General features: G+C 33.5%; 1 protein-coding gene across 1 annotated transcript in view; it reads right to left on the bottom strand.

The window, feature by feature from the left end:
- Positions 1–21,574, bottom strand: part of NIPBL (NIPBL cohesin loading factor) — a 184,513-nt gene that overhangs the window by 100,509 nt on the left and 62,430 nt on the right. The window contains exons 2-4 of the mRNA XM_069492818.1: positions 5,151–5,293; positions 3,001–3,166; positions 1,135–1,262 (exon numbers count right to left, since the gene is read on the bottom strand). Of these exons, the coding sequence (XP_069348919.1) occupies positions 1,135–1,262; positions 3,001–3,166; positions 5,151–5,214 (358 nt within the window). The 5' untranslated portion in view covers positions 5,215–5,293. The remainder of the gene's footprint in view (positions 1–1,134; positions 1,263–3,000; positions 3,167–5,150; positions 5,294–21,574) is intronic.

Here is a 21,574-nt window from a genome sequence, read left to right as displayed (position 1 = left end):
ATGTAGTATTAATAGCCTTAGAAGACTTCCTTTATCTACTGTTTTATTTACTCATATTCTCCCATACTTGATACTTCTACTCTGTCAGTCTTTCTTCTAATCAACTACCTCTCCGTATTTTCTTTCAATTCCAACATTCTTCTGGAAAGCATTCATAACTCTAGTTTTCTTTCACCATTCCTATCTGTTTCCTACTATTGCAATCTAACTAGTTCTGGTCAAGACACAGCCCTGCCCTGCATACTTGCCTTCAACTTGCTGAATGGTAAGTTGGGCAGAGGCATTATCATAGTTTGCATTTGGGGGAGTGGATAGTAACTGTGCAGTTGCTTTAAAAACACACATACATAAAATCAACAAATAATACTATTTTAAAAAACCCAAAACTAGGAAACAGAATGGGGAGCTTCGTGGAGGTGTTGCCAATAAAGTAAACTAGAATTAATTTGGTAAAATTCTTGAATATAGTTAATTATAATAAAGTTCAAGCTTCCTGAGTTGTCTAAATTATTCCCTACCTACCTATTTTAATCTTGAAAGCCAAGCAAGCACAAGGTACTCCTTGACTACATAAAAATTATATGTTTTGGATGTAATCTTTTATGGTTTTCATAAAACTTATTATAAATTGATTTTTCTTTAATAATATAGATTATAAACCAATTTTTCTGTTGCTAAGGCAACAGGAATGTTAAATTACTAGATAACCATGAATATAACAATCAGTTCTAAAACTAATATTTACTATAATTATTTACACATGTACTACATGTTCAAAAGCTTTGCAAATATTTTTTTACTTCACTAACCAAAGACTTCTTTCAAATCAATTCTATGATTTCCTAAAACAAAATTTTTAAAGCTAATGTAAACTATTACATTCCAAGATATGTAATAAAATATACTTAAACCTTTGTCTAATTCCCAAGGAATTTAGTTACATATTAAACTGCAGGAATACTATCAATTCAGTTTCTTTCTTGTTCTTGGCTTGATTCAAGGAATAAACACAGCGTCCCTGATGATATACTAGCTTGTTAAAGAAGACACTTGGATTGAGTAATGTGTAAAACAAGTTCAGATATGGGAACCATAAAAAAATGTACTATAAAATTCAATTATTAAGAACCTCACCACTTTGTACATATCTGTTCTGCATGCTTTTCTCCCTGAAAACGTTAGGACTCCTTGCCAGGACCGCCTGCAACAAGACTGGTATGTCGCCTTCTGGATCATCACTGCCAAGGTTATCTTTCAACTCTCTGGCATTGAAAAAATAAATATCAAAATTTAAAGTCGTGATTGATTCACTAAGAAGACTTATGGTATAAAAATAAATCACACAGGTATCTCCAACAGTATGGATTTTGGAAGATGTAACCCCTGGAAGAAATAGAATTATCAAAAATAACAGAAGAGTTAAGTACAACCACTTTTTTCTATTTTATTTTAAAGAGAAAAAGAGCCCAAAACATTGTTTTATTGAACTGAGTTAAAAATGCTCAAATGAGTTTTATAATAGAAAATAAATAGAGTCTAAACTATTTGAGATAATGAAAGGGTAGAAAAGTGATAATTACACAAAAAAGTCGCTATTTGGGCTTGGAATATATTTTGTTATCTGAATATGAGTGATTCTTACTTTCTGGGAATGTCCTCCAAATAAAATACTGTTGCCATATTGATTAAGACAAGACCCAGAGGTTATGTGATTTCTCCATTTTGTATGTGTTCTCAAAGTCATCAGGGAGGAAAAAAATCGAACAAGTGACTTAGTATAGTAGCAATTTTCAATAAATGTCAAAGTAAATAGCAAATTAAATTCAGAACTATGAAAGGTGATGATAAAATTAAGTGCAGTGTTTTTAATTTTACATGTCACTATTCTACTCATTGGATCTAATAATAAAGACCTGTAAAGATGGTGTCCAATGATAAGACTCAATAAGTTTCTGAAAACAATCTTAAAAAGGAGCTCTCTATAAAATAAATCCTAATTGTATAAGTGCTATTTCCCTTATCTCTTTAAATGTTTGGTGAAAAGTGCTTATGTACAGGCATAAGAAATGATGTAATATTTAGACACTGTTGAATTTTTAGAGTGATAAAATATTACGATTACCCTTCTTTCTGAGCTTAACCAATCATTTCTCAGGTTTTCCATCAGAAAACCACACTTATCACCTTAGGGTCATCAGCTTTAAAAAAGTACTGCATCTAATGACAGAGACCTCTCCATAATAATGTGCTATATACTCATTCCCTTAAATAATGAATCTTTAACGTAAAAAAAAAAACTAAAGAATGCAAGGTTACATAAGTACCACTGTATGGTGGGATATGAAGGGATAAGAGTGAGGGTTTTACTTTTTACACATTTAAGTATTAAGGTTATAAATATGTATTGCTTTTGTAGTAAAAAATAAATTTAAAAAGTGTACTCATGGGCAAAAAAATTTGTAAAAATGCTAATAAGTCAATTTTATTTTTAAGTTTATTGTATAAAAATATATACCTATGCTCAGATGGTATAGTAAATTCTAGGAAAAATTTGTCCCAAATTCTATAGCAGCCCTTCATAAAGTTCCCCTGAATGCTTATACTTTTCAGGAAAGCATATTAGCCTAATCCAAATAAAGTGAGCAGCAGAGTTCATAGTGTCTGGAAATTTTAACTATTCTAGCAATACCAGGAAAAAGGGATATGGTTTTGTGAGCAACTTTAGATCTCTGCAGCACACCTGATGGATCCCAAGATCACTTCAAAAGAGTTGAAAACATCTATGGAGATAGATAGAGTTACATGGGTCAAAATTATTGTCTCAATATAACTATGGCCTATTTTAATCTCATTAATCTCATATCACACTTAGATATTGATATATTTTAAAAATGAACTATGTATGTAAAATTTTTTGAAATAAATAGTAAAATTAGGAATAGTAATTATCTTAGTAAGGTCAAAACTTCTCACTTTACTTTAGATGTAAATTGTACTTACATGTGATCTGTTGATACCTGGTTGAGGCTATGGACAAGTTGTGAAACCAAATTGTCATCCCTACAGGCCAAAAGGCAGTTCACCTCTTCTGCTATTCGTGCATTAAAGAGAAGGCTCTTTGTAGTTGTAGCAGGTAAAGGAGATGGAAGAGGCAGCTGGTTCAGGACTATTTGGAATAAAATCAGATTATTAGAAATTGAGTGACTATAGGAAGTCTCTTTAATGTTTACATATATTTTGAGATTAAAATAAGTTATAAGTATCAGTGTTACAAATTATTAAAAGGCATTTGTCCTCTCCCCAGCAATCCTCAATTAACCTCACAAAACCCCCAAAGTATTACTTGGACCATAATAGATTATACTACTCTTTAAGAATAAAATTCAGTTCCTTTATATTCATGCTTGTTTTCCATTTCTTAAATTTTTATTAAGTTAACAAATGACTAGCCAAAAGGGAAAGGTTAAAAACTAAGTAACTGCCAAGGTTGCAATTCATTAATTTCATTTACTCTTCCTTCTAAGATTTATCAGAATCACTAGTACTCCCATACAAATAAATCAAATAATAATACCTGACTCTTCTTAAGATAGAAAAATAACATATTTTTTAAAAGCTTAAGTATACACAAAAATAAATAGCTCACTTTAGTAGGAGAGCATTCACAGAACAGGTTCAGTAAGAATATCCAAATATTTTTCTAAATTACAAATTCCTGAATAGTTCTCTCCTCTTCGTTCTATTCTAACAGCAAACAAAAGAACATAAATGTTTTACAGTAGTTTAAATTCAGGTATTTAATTTCTCTTTACCTAATGCACATTTTTCCATTTGTCTAAACTAAAGGTTAAGAAAGCTAACTAAAATGTCAGTTATCTTTGTTTTTGGCTTAATTTCTAATCACTTATACAGTATAATTATCATGCCCCTCAGCCTCAATAAGTAATAACAGGTTTTTCATTAATAAAAACACAAATTATTACTTAATAAATAGGGGTTACTGGAAAAACAAACTTTTAAAATATAAGATATAGCTAAAATGACGAGGAAAAAACCCAAAAATTAATTCCTGGTAATATATTTTATTTAATAATCCTATATATTAGAGTTTATGCCTTAGCTACAACAAAGTGATAACAAAAACTAAAGCCAGTTCAAAAAGTTCTCTTATCTCAGTTCTCAGTCAGCTACAGGACTTTCTAGTGAAACTGTAGGCTGTTACTATTTTACCCCACTGAATCCAAGTGGAAGTTTAAAAGAGCAAAAACAAAACCCAGAAAAATAGTATTTGGGGGATAGTGAACATGGATAAAAACATTTCTTGAAAATACTTTCTCTTAGCTCCTTTATTATGGAGTTCCAAATCTTGCACAATGCTATACAAAGAAAAGTATGCCATTTCTTCACCTACCCTTCCCTTTCATACCTCTTTCCCTTTATTTATTCAGGTACATAGGAACTAACATTGCGGGTAGCTTTTTGCATCATTATCCAAGGACTGAAACTTATAGTTACAAGTGCCTACCAAAGAATGAATCCCTAAAAAAATGTGTTACATTTACAAAAATCTCAAAAGACTGGCAAAGTTCTTTAAATTTCTTAAGTGTTCAAAGTAAAACAGGCTGCTGACATCTATGACAAACTCCAAAAGATTACTGAACATGACATCCAAAATAAGTATGACTAAGAAGTTAGATAAATTGGGCTGTCAAATTTTCTTCTTTGAAGGGCAGTTTTAGTTACTGTTTCTATTAATGCTTTTTAAAAAGCCTATATTGGTTCCTATACGTAAAAACCCATGCTTCTTCAGTTTTGATTTTTCTTAATGCTTTGCGTCATCTTCTCTGGTCTCTATTTTGTGTTTATCCCTTTATCATGTAAGACCTCTTATCAAATACATCCTATCACTTCTTATTGGATCCTTAGGAGGAAACAGAAATTAAGGTCTTACCTATAATTAGTTGGCAACACTAATTTTACTACTTGCACATGCATGCCAATAAATCAAAGGAAATAATGATGTCTGTCATTCAAAACTAAAATCTTAAAAATTTTATTTATGACATTACAGAAAATTTTTGTAATAGCCTCTCTAAAAATCACTGTTAACACACAATAGAACTTAAATTGGATAAATTAACCAAACTTACGGTCTGTGAGACTAGCAATCCCCGCAAGAGTAGTGATGGGGACATGGGGCATATCCCCATTCATCCTGAAGTTCTGGAATGGTGTTGCCTATAAAAGTACTTAGTTCAGGTGCCAGCTGTCATTACTTCCCATTTCCCAAACACTGCAACACACAAAAAACAATTATTTGTAGAAATATGTCAAGTATACTATTACTAGAAAAATGCTTAATCACTACAAAAAATAAAATGTAGTCTTTATTAACGTATCACTTACCATATGTTAAGCACTACAAACATGAGGACTTAACTCATTTAGTCCTCACAACAACCCAGTAAAGTAGGTACTATTATTTTCTGCATTTTACTAATGAGGAAATTAATTTACAGAGAGTTTAAAGTAACTAGTGGAGCAAGGATTAGAACCCAAGCAATCTGGCTCCAGAGTCTGTTTCTTAACCACAGGGCTATATTGTGAGATAGAAATATTCAATCAATCTTGATAAACACTATAATTTGTTTCTAAATTATAAGCACATTAAAAATTTAACTTCACAATCTAGCTCTAATTTGCCTTTCTAGCTATGTCTCTTATCACTCTCCTAGATAGACTATCCTCTCCAACCAAGCTGATCTAATCAGATTCCCCCAAATCTACCTAGTCTTTCCACATTTTTATATACTCCCCGTTAATACAGTCTCCCTACCTAGGAAGCCCATCTCTACTTTAAGTCCAAACCATATAATTCTTCAAGATTCAGGGCAAGTACCCACTACTACATTAAGCCTCAAATTTACCTAAAAACCATCTTAACCTACTCTGAACTTAGGAATTTACTGCCCAATATTCTTTTGGTAAATAATTATATATTCCTTTGTGACATCTTTTGAAACTTCTCGTTTCATTGTTGCAAAATTACTTAATGTTCACATACTTACCTTGTCTTTCCAATTATCCCTGCATGCTTCTTACAATAATTAATCACAGAATCAATATGTAACCACATAAAGGACAGAGAAAGGCATTAACATTTTTAATGCTCCTACACAAATGACTTAATTGGCTTAAGTGTTCAGTACTTATCATGATGTAATATGCATGCATGCGCTCTCTCTCTCCCCCCCCCCGTATATATATATACACAAACACACACACACACTGTGTATATACATTATGAAGATATTCCGTAAAACTGCTGAACACCTTGACTGTTATTCTGTTCAATGTCTCCAAATTTTTCTCATCTTAGTTTCAACATATGGCTTATAGAACATTTATCTTTACTTTCAGGACACTTCTGTAAGACTTTTTTGGTAAGTAAATAACATTTTAATAATGTACACATTAAAGATATGCTTTTATTAAATTACTTTATTAATTAATCATCAATAGCAGTCTATTCTACATCAACTAAGCCAAACTGCTAAACAGAAAACTGTATCGTAATTTCCAGTTTAAACCATTTGAACATTTCTCTTTTTGAGGTTGTATTTGACAGTCAGTTACTTTTAAGAGAACCCATTAAGTTTTTTGAGTTATAAACTTCAAAACAGTCAAATGATATAACACTAATATTGATAACTTCTCTTACTCATACACCTTCATGCAACTTTGCAAATAAGTATTTTTTTAAAAGGCAACATATATAGGTATTCAAAATTAAGAACTTTCTTTTTCCCCATTTTCATTATAAATATAAGACATGTTGAACAAAGGTACATAAAACACATATGTATAGTTAACAGTTATAAAGAAGGTATCCACAGAACCACAATCCAGAAGGCTAGCATCTCGGTTCCCTGTAGAGATACTGTCTATCTTGTCTTTTTAGTAATCATTTCCTTTTTTCTTTACAGTTCAATGACCTTTATATTATATGTACATCCTCTACTAATAGCCAGTTAGGGAAAAAACATTACTTTCCTTTGATGAATGACGACATAAAACTTACTGGCAGAAGCCCACAGAAAGGAAATAGCACAGGAAATAGTATAGGAAAGATACAATTACTACTGGCTATCCTATGTTTGTCCTTTTGCTGCACTGTAGACTTTACTCTTTGACATTACTGATTCTTTAACAATCGCTAAAGAAATTTAACACAACACTGCCTGTTTAGCAGTCACATCAAGCACTTAAAAAAATCAGCTGGAATTTAAAACCTTCTGATGGAGGTCACCAAAACACAATGAATTTTTTGTAAGTTTATGTTAATAAGAAAGTTCCAACTTATGCTTAGTAATTAATGGAAAGAAATTACTGAATGCAACTATCAACAGAACATCACAAAAATATCTTGTTATTCATATACAACTCACTGCTGTACATGCACATTGCCATAGTCAAGGAGATTAACAAGTGACTGTGTTTAATAATTTAACTCAGAGGATAGGAACCTATAAAGAATAATATGCTAGATAGAGGGGTCTACTATGGGCTACTTGGATTTCTCTAAGCCCCAAGTGAGTAACATGAAGAGCAGATCTGACCCTAGGTTAGGATTTTTAGCCTAAAAGTGGCTTACATATTTAGTTGCCACAAATGAAATATAAGATTACTAAACCTAACCACAGATCGTATTTTTCTTAGTAACGTAACAAAGCATCTGAATACTCTGATGTCAACTAAAAACTGGGATTAATAAAATGTGGTGTATATACACCATGGAGTTCTACTCAGCCACAAAAAACAGTGACCTAGCACCTCTTATATTACCCTGGATAGAGCTGGAGCCCATTCTACTAAGTGAAGTATCACAAGAATGGAAAAACAAGTACCACATGTACTCACCATCAAATTGGTATTAACTGATCACATTTATGTGCACATATAGTAGTAATATTCATCGGGCAGGTGATGGGGGTAGGCGGAGGTGGGTATATTCACACCTAATGGGTGCGGTGCACACTGTCTGAAAGATGGACATGCTTGAAGCTCTGAGTTGGGTCAGAGACAAAGGCAATATATGTAATCTAAACATTTGTATCCCCATAATATGTTGAAAAACAAAACAAAACTGGGAGTAAAGGGAAAAAGGGGAAGGGGAGGAGTAAAAATTCTTCTTTGGTCTAAAGTGCTTTAACTACATGTTGATAGATGATTACTGACAAATATATTTGTACCTCGCTGCTGATCTATACCTAATTCCATTGGAATCCAAGATTTTGAAGAACAGCAGAGGAATTTGGTAGAAATAGGCTTAAAATTTTAGCTAAAGTGATAGCCTTTAATGAATTTGAATAATCTGTGGAGATGTTGCTACTTTATATAGGAAGGTGACCAGAGTCCCTCAAGAAACAGCATTCCTAGAATTCCAAAAACGAATACACATACCCCTAACTAACTAGATATGGCATTTCTGGCTCTAGATTAGATAATGTTTGGTCTGCCTGGCTCTGTGAAAACACATTGTTTTTTTTTTTTTTTTAAACTGAAGCTGAAATGTGTCCAGAATGAAATGGCAACCAAATGGTAAAGAAGATTTTAATGAGTGCTTTAGAACTGTCACTTAAGGCAGTGCTTTGCAATCTATGAATAGTGACCAATTAGTAGATTGTAAAGTAAGTTTAGTGGGTTCAGATCAACATTGAAAGGGATGGAGGGAATAGAAAGATAAGGGCACACTGACTGCATAGTGCTTTGTAAGTCTAGGTAAAATGTCTTTTGAATTGTGGGTCACCAGGCAAAGCACTTTGAGAGGCGCTGATTTGAAGATATGGAAAGTGAGATAAGCAGCCCACCTCATAAGTGGTGATGAGAACAAAATAAAATGATGCATATAAATCAGTTAACATACAACTTGGCACATAGCAAATGATCCAGAAAGTTAACAGTGTTACTAAACAGATTGGGGGGAACAGAAGAGGAATTAGGTGAAACGGATCTTTTCAATAAAATAATCCCTACTTCTGAAAGATCTACTATAAATTATTATTTGACATTCCAGTATATATTTCACCATAGTATTACAAATCATTGTTATAGTCTTGAGACTACTCATCTACAATCAGTTAAATAATAAGGTTGTAGAAATAAATACTGGCAACAGAAATAAAAAAATCTAACTGTGCTAATACTGAGAACTAAATTAAATAAAATATATTAAGTAGGAAATCATTTATAAGCTAATTAAGAATGGCTTGAGGTTTAATTAAAAGAATGCTTAATTAGGGATGATATTACAGTAAATTCTCAATTTAGCCCATTATAATGAGTCTGAAAGCAACTTCTAAGCACTAGCCAAAATTTTTGAAGATCCTAGTTCTTTGTTCATTTAATTTCACTAGAAAATTTATGACTTCCTCATGGAAACGAAAGAAATGCAAATAAAACAGTATTGGTAGAAGTTATAATAATAATATTAAAATTGTATGAATTTGGAATAAAAGGCACTCTCATAATCTAATGGTGGATAAACTTTTCTGGAGGAGCCACTTGCACCTCACAGCCAAAGCTTTAAAAAATGTGTATAATCTTGTCTCAACAATTTACATTTTAGAAATATATCTTAAAAGAAGTGATCATAAAACATGCTCAAAAATGTATGTACACATACTGCCACAACATTTTACTGCATTTTAGTAATGAAAAACTGGTGGAAATGATGATGTTTATTGAGTACCTATCATGTAATAAAAATGGTTTTAAACACTTTAATGTGCTTTCATTTAATCCTCATATGATACTGAGGTACTAGCACTCTGTCTTTATTTGGTGAAGAATCTGATGTGCAGAGAGGTAAGTAATTTGCCTAAGGTCATACAGTATAGACTGTCTGGCACATGAACATTTTACAAAGCAACTAAAATATATACCAATATTATTAGTTTAATATTATAACAAATGATGTTACATCCATGAAAGATTACCATGTGCCAATTAAAAATCATGCTGTACAATCAATATAGTCACAATATATAGCCAAAGAAGAAAAGCATCAGGCAGTGTGTGTTTGAATCCAAGCTCCTCCACTTACTATGTAACCTTGGACAATTTACTTAATCTCTGTACCTCGGTTTCCTCATCTCTGATATAAGAGACAGGTAATTATTATTACTTTTAATTTTGTTGTGAGGATGAAATGAGTTAATACCTGTAAACTACTTAGGACTGCTGGGTATATAGTAAGTGTTCATTAAATGTGAGCTAGTATTACATACTTTTCTGCATTTTCCTTTTGTCATGAACATTATCAAAAACATAACATATGCAGATCTGTCTCATTCTTTTTCTAATATTATTTTACAGGTTTACTGAAATGTCCAATTTAAATGAATGCTATTCTGTATACCTGCAGTCCCCAACCCCCAGGCCGCAGACAGGTTATTGCTGCATGGCCTGTTAGGAACACGGCACACAGCAGGAGGCGAACAACTGAAGCTTCATCTGTATTTACAGCCACTCCCCGTCGCTTGCATAAGCTCCACCTCCTATCAGATCAGTCGTGGCATAAGATCCTCAAAGGAACTTGAACTCTACTGTAACCTGGGCATGAGAGGGATCTAGGTTGCACGCTCCTACGAGAATCTAATGCCTGATAATGGAGATGGAGTTGAGGCACTGATGGTACTGCTGGGGAGTGGCTGCAAATACAGATTATCATTAGCAGAGACATGTGACTGCACAATAAATGTAATGCTCCTTAATCATCCTGAAACCATCCCCCTACCACCACCCTCCTCTGGTCCATGGAAAAATTGTCTTCCATGAAACTGGTCCCTGGTGCCAAAAACGGTGGCGACTGCTGCTGTACACTATACCACATCTAAGGTAAGGTAAGCCATCTAATCTATGGCTTTATGGAGTTAAATTCCTTACTTTATAACCACCCTTAGTACTTGATTCACATTTCTATGGCACTTCAAGTACTCTTTCTTCTTGATCTGAACTATAGAGCAACAGGCAAAGTCCACTTTGAAAAAAATCAGTTTTGGGGCTAGGCATGGTGGCTCACGCCTTGTAAAGCCAGCATGATTACATAATTGGGAGGCCGAGGTGGGAGGATTGCTTTTGAGCCCAGGTGTTCAAGACCAGCCTGGGCAAAACAGCAAGACCCTATCTCTACAAAAAAATATTTAAAAATTAGCCAGGCATGGTGGTGCACACCTGTAGTCCTAACTACTACTCGGGGGGCTGGGGTGGGAGGACCCCTTGAGACCAGGAGTTTGAGGCTGCAATGAGCTTATAATTGTGCCACTGTATTCCAGCTTGGGTGAGACCCTATCTCTAAAATAACAACATAAAATAAAAACTAAATTCTTTTAAATAAAAAAAGAAAATCAGTTTTGGATAAAAGATTACAATGGTATACATAAGTAATCACCTTGGTACTTTTTATGTTAAGTTCATAACTTTTCTCCTCAAAATTGGCACAATGACATTTCAGTAAATAAATCTTACCAACCACAAACTCTTTATTTCCTCCATTTCTGAACACATAAATGATGAGCTAAATATATGACAAATGTAAGGCATCAATTTGGTAACTTTTCTCATAGCAGCTGCTCAATCTGTCTTAGTAATTTAATAACTGAAATTCCTTTAAACTCCACTCTGTGGTGTTCTCCAGAAAAAAATCTGTGTCATCTTTTCTTTAATATAACTAAAGCATTTTCCTCTTATACTTAACAGTTAATAGTTTAAAATGCCATACTAGGTAGATCAATAGTTCATCCAACCCCCTAAGTACCCCTTAAGTTATACATGGTACCCAATAAAACATACTACATTTCCACAGTATTTAGGCCTTTATCATGATGCGTCCAAATAATACTTGTTTTATGTCACTGTGTCAGGCACTATGCTAAGAAAGCAAAGTACAATGGTTAACAAGATGGAGACGTCCTCTGTTCTTCAAAATTTGAGTTTGGCCCTAAGACTGTTTGTTGTAAAGGGGTATATATTCTACAGTAAGAAGGGAGAAAGAATCATTGAATTAAAACCTGAACCAATTTTTTTTTACCATGGCTACTCCATATTTTAGTCTCTCTACAAATCTGCATCAAATTTATTTAAAATAAACAATGGCAAAGATTCTTCAAATTCATTAAAAGATATCAAAGATATACTGCTAACTGAAAATATCGATGTGTACAGTATAAGCCCATATTTGTTTAAAATACATTTTTATACAAATGATAGTCTAGACATGGAAAAAAGTCTTTAAAATATATTATTAAACCCTTAACAGTGATTAGCATTGGGATATTTTGAAATTTTGGGGAATTCCCGTTTTTGTGGTATTTATATCTGTACTCCTTCTACTTTTATTACTATTAGAATATTACTTTACAATTCAGAAAAACAATGATAAAAAAACAAGTCTTTGAATAGTTGCTGCTACACGTATATAGATTTCTCTGGAATATTTAAGTAATTATCTATGAAACCTATGCTAAGCATCTTTTATATGTAGGCACTATGCTCGGTTCTAAAGACTAATAGAATATGCAAAGTGTATTCATGAACACTTTGGCCAGAGCACACAGTCAGAAAGGTGAACTGGAGCCTGCAAGGGAGTTTGTTATACAACGTTGATATTTTTTCCTGTATCCTTGATATAAGCAAACTTAAGCCTTCAATTGAGACTAACATAACAGCGATAAGGAAGATGGGGTGGTAGGGAGAGAGAATGGAGGCAGGAAGTTCTGTTAGTAGAATACTGCAGTATGACATGTAATGATGGTCTGATTTTGGACATTTGGACTAAATGCCAGTGTAACATCTAGTTATAGATGTCTAAAGAAGGAAGCTGGAAATTTCAGGATCTGACAAAAGTAGTCAGAACTACAGCTACAGTTATGAAAGTAATCTACAGAGGATTGATAATAGTTAAATTATATTAACAGATGAGACAGACAAGAGATAAGGTAACACTGTAAGGGAAATATTTTTTTTTTTTAGCACTTCTTATATGTCAGACATTTATACGAACCTTTCGTAAATCATACCAGTATCAGAGAGTTATAAAGAGTATCTCTATTTCACAGATGCAAAAATGAAGTCTTAGAGCCTAAATACTTTGTCTACAGCTAAACAGATGGCACACAGCAGAATTGGAATTTGAACTCAGGTGTTTCTAACTAAATCTTATATTTTCATGCATATTTGGAGGGCATATTAATAAACTGAGAATTATCTGCAGTGCTATGACAGAAAGATAAATCAATAAAAGGTACACAACAGTAAAAGTTCTTTGCAGAGAAGCTAAGTGTTTGTTCAAGGTCTCAGAGCTAGTAATTGACCAAACCAAGAATAGAATACAAATGTCTGGATTTCTACTTTAGTATTCTTTATACTATGTTGTCATCTTGTGTGATTATAACAATATTTTGAATAAAATTTCATATATGTGGAATATTTAGCCAATTAACACTTTTCTTCTTTGATAATGCTAATTTTTTGGTGGTGGTAAGGAGAGCTTAAAACTAGCATATTTTTATTGTCCTGGTTTAAATTAAAAATTAAATATTATAAGCCACTTCAAATCCTTTTGGGAAACAGGTGGGATATAAATCGTAAATAGCTACATAGGTTAAGTAAATAAATCGATCTATGTTGTACTACTTATTATTTTAAATAGGTCACAGTGAGTCCCTAGAGAGTGGCACCTCTCCAGCAAAATCCTTTCACTTTAGTCAAGCTACCTTCAGATTTTTTTTTCCTGCCTGCTATTCAAGAACAGATTCTTCACATTATGTTTAAGACACTTCTGAAAGAATCTTCCTCAAATCCTAGCTCAAAACCAAATAGTTCCCAATCAGCTATACTGTGAAAATTCTCACTTTAAAACATTTCTGCTTTTCTAAAGCTCTAAATTACCTCCGTTGAATAAGAAAAATGCAAAGCTCTCTTGGGACACTTGTTTCACTACTAGAACCCCGAGTTCCCTGCAGCTGCTATGCTGGATACCAATAGTGTGTGTGTGTGTGTGTGTGTGTGCACGCGCGCGCGTGTACCAATAATGTAGCTATATCATAATATATATAATATGTTATGGAAGGATATATTTACATTATGGAGTACTATTATGCAGAGAAAGAAAAGTTATCAATAAGTAAATCAGGTTGAGATTTAGGGTTTAAAAAAGCAATTTACAGAATATGTGTATGTCTGTTGAGAAATAATAAAACCTTTTATATATATTCTTATGAATTGACTTTAATAAAACTTCACATCACTTTAAATAGTCCCAGCTGGTTATACAGTTAAACTAGTTTGTAGAGGCCTACAGATTAGTTACATGAAGTCTAATCATACCAAAATATGCAAAAATAGAAACTACATCAGGAAAAAATAGTCCTGAGCCCAGCCCTGGAATTTGATTATTTAAATTTTTTTTAAAAGATAAGCCATGGAGGAAATTTCCAAGTGCTCCTATATGTTGTTTGGGTTCCTAGTCCACCCCTACCAACCACCAAAATAAATTTTATTTTTCACCCTTTACACTGTGAAAGCAATAGCCTGTCTCCAAGCCCCTTCTAGGTTGAAATTGTATCTTATACTATGAGACTGTTTCCTATACAATGGTATCAGAAATACAAAAATCAAACAATGACTATTTCATTTATTTCTAAATAAGGTTTAGTTTTTAAAGAACCATAACATTAAGATCCAGGACTAAACTGTTGACCAAAACATATGTGCTGATATACAATTTAGTCTGAAATACTAAGAGAAAAGGCTTTTATGTGAAGATTACTGAATAGTCCACAAGAGGGCACACTTTCAACTAATGTAAATCAATGGGAAAATTAAAAAGTCAGATTTGTTTTATTAGTACATCAAAGGTTGGCCAGATTCTTCTGAATTGATTATTCTATACAGTAACAGATCCTGAAGTGTGTAATTTTTTGTTTAAACACACACAGAGAATGTTTTTGTAGAGGTGCATATAAAATATAAGAAAAACATGGGTACTTCTACATAAATATTATATCATAAAAGTATGTAATAGTTCTATCAGCCATCTTAGTTCTGTTAGCCATCTGGAATTTGGCCTCCCTAAGAATCTTTTCAAGAAACTCTGGCTACTTTGATTTTCGATCCTCATATGTGACATAGTCACACAAATAATTCTTCAAGACAACCTAGTATAAGAACATGTAATATGCTTCAGATATTTTAGGAAATTCTTCCAATTCAGTAAGATCAGTAATTAAAGTAACTGCAAAAGCAATCGAGAAAGGGTAGACATAGAAGATATGCAAAAAATCATGGATCCCTTATGCATAATCTGCACATTGATCTCTATTTTGCTCTAACCCACTCAAAGATAGCATTCCAGCAACTCCCTTCTCTCCCCTGCATCATCAATTTTCCCCTTATCAAATCATCCCAGTCAGCATAAAACATTTATATGCTGATAATTCCCCCTACTCCCAACAAAAACAAAACCAAAAAAACCCTTATTTTGACCCGTAGGTCCACCTCCAACAACTGCTTAATTTTTCTGCTCCTTTTCATTATAAAATTCCTTCAGTTTTCTATAATTCATCTCTAATTCTTTTCCTACTTTCTCTTGAATCACACTATATGTGGTTTTATTCTCATAATTGCACCAACTGTCTTGCCAGTTAGTAATGGCACTAAAATTGCTAGATTCAAAAGACAAGCCTCGGACCTCACATGATTTGACCTAGCATTCAACATTCTCTCCTTGAAAAATGCTTTACTTAATCTTCCAGAACAACGTATTTTCCTAGTTTTTGTTCTGACTACACTGGCCACTCATGATTCTTCTTCTGGTTACTTTTCATCTTCCTGTCCTCACTCTCTTGATCCCATTCAGTCTCATGATTTTAAAATAGCATTTCTATGCTGATGAATCCCAAATTTGTATCTCCAACTCTGACTTCTGCCCTGAATACCAGACTCAAACATCCAAGTACCTAATTCACATCTCTGCTTTGATGTTCAATAAGTGAAGATCTAGAGCAGAGGTTGGCAATCTTACTATTACTTTTTGAGAGCACTACTTATATGCTTTGCATAAAAGTCTTCTATTAGATACATGTTTTGCAAATATTTTTACCCAGTCTTTTGCTTGTGCTTTCATTCTCTTAACTGTCTTTTGAAGAGTATAAGTTTTTAATTTTAATGAAGTCCAATTTATTATGTTCTTTTGTGGATTGTACTTTTAGTGTTGTATCTAATAAATTTCTAACACAAACTCACAAAGATTTTCTCCTATTTTTTCCTAGAAGGCTTATGTTTTCAATTAGGACTACAAACCCTTTTAAGTTAATTTTTGTATGCAGTGTGAAGTATGGAATAAGCTTCATTTTTTTCTTTTTGGATATGGATAGCCAATCTTCCCAGCACCATTTGTTGAAAAGACTATGCTTTCTACACTGAATTGCTTTTGCACTATTATAAAACAACAGCTTCCATATGTAAGTGGGTCTATTTCTTGACCCTTTATTTTGTTCAAGCAATATACTTATCTAATCTCAGTAACAAATACCACACTGTCTTGATTACTGTCATTTTATAAGTAATTTTGCAATTGGGTACTATTAGTACAAATTTTTTCTTTTTTCCCCCTAAACTGTTCTGGTTCTAGGTTTTTTATGGTTACATATGGATTTTAGAATCATCTTGTCAATTTCTACAAAATTGCTAGGATTACAATAGATACAGCATTCAATCTATATATCAATTTGGATAGAACTGACATCTTAATAATATTGAGTCTACTGACCCATAAATAAGGAGTATCTCTCCACTTATTTAGATTTCTAAAAATGTCTCTCAGCAACGTTTTCTAGTTTCTAGTCTACAGTACTTTCACATCTTTTGTCAGACTCATGACTAAATGTTTCATATTTTTGATGCTATTGTAATTGAAAATTCTTTGATTTCCGATTGTTCATTGCTTCATTGTATGTAGAAATTCAAATGAATATTGTATATTAATCTTATACCTAAAAATTTACCAACCTCCTTTATTAATTCTGGGTTTGTTTTTTTGTTTGTTTGTTTTATTTTTTGTACAGTAGACATCCTATATCCACAGGTTCCACATCCATGGATTCAACCATGAATTGAAAATACCTGGGGGAAAAAATTAAAAATAATATAACAATAAAAAATAATACAAATACAGTGTAACAACATAGCACTCACACTGTATCAGGTATAAATAATCTAGAGATGACTGAAAGAATACTGGAAGATGTACATAGGTTATATGCAAATACTATGCCATTTTACATAAGAGACTTGAGCATCCTTGGATTCTGGTATCCATGGAGGGGGTGAGGGATACTGGATATCTCCCGTGGTATCCCCTGTGAATAACCAAGGTAAACCGTATGTCTACTGAATTTTCTACATAGAAGATAAAAAGATCCAGTTGTCTGTAAATACATATGGTTTTACTCTTGTACTCCTAAACTCCTTTCAGTTTTACTCTTTTCCACTCTGGATGCTTTAATTTCTTTTTCTTGCACTGCCCAGACCCTCCAAAATGTTAAACAGAAGTGGTGAATACTGACAATTGTTTTTTGTTCCTGACTTTAGAGGAAAAGCATTTCATTTTTCACCATTAAGTTTGATGTTAGGTTTTTGCAGATTTCCTTTTATCAGGCTGAGAAAATTAGAGAAAGTAGAAAATTATTTCTACTTTGGTAACAGATTTTACAATGATTGGATTTTGGATTTTGTCAAATGTTTTTCTGCATCTATTGAGATAATTATGTGGGTTTTTTTTTTTTTTTCTGTTTTAGTGTGTCAATATGGTGAATTACATGGCTTGATTTTCAAATGTTAAACTTCTAGGAATAAATCACACTCAATGGTAATGTTTTATGCTTTTTATATACTAGACTCAAATAGCTAATATTTTAAAAGTTTTACATCTATATTCATGAGAGATATTGGTCCTTCATTAGTCTTTTCTTTTAATGTCTTTGGTTTTGGTGAGAGGATGATGTTGGTCTCATGAAATGAGTTAGGATGTAGTTTCTCCTGTTCAATTTTCTGACAAGTCTGTCCAGAATTGGTATTATTTCTTCTTTAAATGTCTGGAGAAGTCACCAATGAAGCCATCTGGGCCCTGAGTTTTGTGGGAAAGTTTTTAACTGTAAATTCAATTTCTTTAATAGATAAAGGGCCATTCAGGTTATCGATTCATACTTAATGTCATTAGTTAGTGTCTTTCATGCAGTTTATCGAAGTTGTAAAATTTACAGGCATAAAGTATAATATTTCCTTACTGTCCGCCCATAGTGCTGTCACCTCACTCACTCATGATATTGGCAATTTGAGTCTTCTTTTCCTGAACAGTCTGGATTATCAATTTTATTGACCACCTCAAAAATCCAGTTTCTTAGCTTTCTTGACTTTTTCTGTTGTTTCCCTGCTTTCTATTTCACTAATTTCAGGTTTGTTCTTTTTTATTTCCTTTTCTCTGCTTACTTTGGGTGAAATTTGCTGTGTTTTTTCTAGTTTCTTAGGGAAAAAAACCAAGGCTGCTGATTTGAGCACCTTCTTTTAAATATGGACATTTAGTACCATTAATATAAATTCCCCCCATCTACTGCTTTAGTGGCATCCTACAATTCTGATATTCCAGTACAATTCTGACCAGAAGTTGGACAGCAAACATCCTTTCCTTGTTCTCCCTAGGGGAAAAGCATGTATTACCATTAAGTATGATTTGGTTATATTATTTTTAAAGATACCATTTATCAGACTAATGAGTTTTCCTTCCATTTCGCTGTGAGCTTTTATGAGTAGACGCTGAATTTTGGGAAATACTTTTTAAAATTTAGTGCAATAAACTTATGCTTTTTCTCCTTTATTTCTGTTAATATAGTGAATCACATTAATTCATTTCTGTTAAACTAGCCTTGCATTCCTTAGATAAACCACTTGGTCATGTTATATGATGTTGGATTTCATTTGCTAATAATATAAGAATTTTTGCATCCATATCCATGAGAGATATTGACTACAATGTTCTTTTCTTGTAATGATTTTGCCAGGTTTTATTATCAGTGCTATGCCAGCCTCATAAGATGAGTTGGGAAACGTTCCTTATTCCTCTATTTTTAAAAAGAGTTTGAGTAAGATTATCCATAATGTTTTCTTATTCCTTTGAATATTGTATCATCCATAGCAACATGATCTTTCATTTCTGATACTGGCCATTTGCATCTTCTCTTGTTTTTGATTAGTCTTGCTATGAGTTTATCAATTTTATTAAACTTTTAAAAGAACCAACTTTTTTGTTAATCTTCTCTATTGTAGCGTGTTTCCCTTTTTGTTGAGGTAAAATATATAACTTATCATCTTTACTATTTTTAAGCATACAGTTCAGTGGTAATGTACATATTCATATTCTTTTTATTTTTCCTTCATCCTCCCCTACCCTCTCCCCTTCCTGGCCTCTGGTAACCACCAATCTACTTTCTATATTCACAAGATCCACTTTGTTAGCTCCTGCATATGAGTTAGAACATGTGACATTAGTCTTTCTGTGTTTGGCTTATTTCGCTTAACATAATGGTCTTCAGTTCTATTCATGTTGCTACAAATTACAGGATTTCATTCTTTTTTATGGGCAAATAACATTCCATTGTTGTGTATACATACACAACATTTTCTTCATCCATTCATCCAATGATGAGCACTCAGGTTAATTCCATATTTTGGCTATTGTGAATAAGTGCTGCAATAAACACAGGAGTGCAGATATCTCTTTGATATATTGATTTCCTTTTTTTTGGATATATACCCAGTAGTGGAACTGCCGGATCATATGGAAGCTCCATTTTTAGTATTTTTGTTTGTTTTTTTCTTTTGAGACAGAATCTCGCTCTGTTGCCTAGGCTAAAGTGCCATGGTGTCGGCCTAGCTCTCGCACACCACCACATCCAGCTAACTTTTTATATTTTTAGTTGTCCAGCTAATTGTTTCCATTTTTAATAGAGACAGGGTCTCGCTCTTGCTCACGCTGGTCTCCAACTCCTGAGCTCAGGCGAGCCTCCAACCTCGGCCTCCCAGAGTGCTAGGATTACAGGCATGAGCCACCATGCCCGGACCATTTTTAGTTTTTTGAGGAACCTCCATACTGTTCTCCATAGTGGCTGTACTAATCTATATTCTCACCAACAATGTACAAGGGTTCCCCTTCTCCACATCCTCAACAGCATCTGTTATTGCCTGTCTTTTTGATAAAAGCCATTTTAACTGGGGTGAGATGATATTATGATTTTGATGTGCATTTCCCTGACAAACAGTGATGTTAAGCATTTTTTCATATACCTGTTGGTCATTTGTATGTCTTCTTGAGAAATGTCTGTTCGGGTCTTTTCCCCATTTTTTAATCAGGTTATTTATTTTTTGCTATTGTGTTGTTTGAGCTCCTCCTATATTCTGGTTATTGATCCCTTGTCAGAAGGATAGTTTATATTTTCTCCCATGTATGGATTGTCTATTCACTTTGTTGATTGTTTCCTTTACTGTGCAGAAACTTTTTATTTTTTGACATAATTCCATTTGTCTATTTTTGCTTTTGAGGCCTTACACAAGAAATGTTTGTCCAGATCCATGTCCTCAGCCGTGGACTAGTGCTGGTGCTGGTCCTCGGCCTGTTAGGGACTGGGCCGCAGAGCTCCGCTGTCCCCACCCATGAAAAAATGGTCTTTCATGAAACTTTGGTGGGGGGAGGATGGCACACAGCAGTAGGTAAGCAGCGGGCCAGCAAACAAAGCATTTGTATTTACAGCTGCTCCTCCCCATCGCTTGTACCACCATCTGAGCCCCTACCCCCTGCCCCTATGGAAAAATTCTCTTCCATGAAACTGGTCCCTGGTGCCATAAAGGTTGAGATGGCTGGCTCCAGACTGATGTCCTGGAGTGTTTGCCCAGTGTTTTCCTCTAGTAGTTTCATAGCTTGAGGTATTGGATTCAAGTCTGTAACCCATTTTGATTTTTGTACATGGTGAGAAACTGTGGTCTAAGTTTCACTCTTCTGCATATAGTTAATTCAGTCTTCCCAGTACCATTTGTTAAAAAGACTGTCCTTTCCCCATTGTATGTTTTTGGTGCCTTTGTTGAAGATGAGTTGGTTATAAATGTGCAGATTTATATCTGGGTTCTCTAGCCTGTTCTATTGGTCTCTGTGTTAGTTTTTACATCAGTACCATGCTCTTTTGGTTACTATAGATTTGTAATAAAATTTGAAGTCAGGTAGTGTAATGCTTCCAGCTTTGTTTTTTGCTCAGGATTGCTTTAGCTATACGTGGACATTTGTGGGTCCATATAAATTTTAGGATTTTTTTTTTCTATTTCTGTGAAGAATGGCATCAGTATTTTGATAGGGATTGCACTGAATCTACAAACTACTTTGGGTAACATTGTCATTTTAACAATATTAATTCTTCCAATCCACGAGCATCGAATATCTTTACATTTTTTTATGCCCTCTTCAAATTTA

Source organism: Eulemur rufifrons, chromosome 17 (genome assembly GCF_041146395.1).
Source record: "Eulemur rufifrons isolate Redbay chromosome 17, OSU_ERuf_1, whole genome shotgun sequence".
Lineage (NCBI taxonomy): Eukaryota > Metazoa > Chordata > Mammalia > Primates > Lemuridae > Eulemur > Eulemur rufifrons.
The sequence above is the reverse complement of the archived record's forward strand: the minus strand, read 5'-3'. Positions and strand labels throughout refer to the sequence as shown.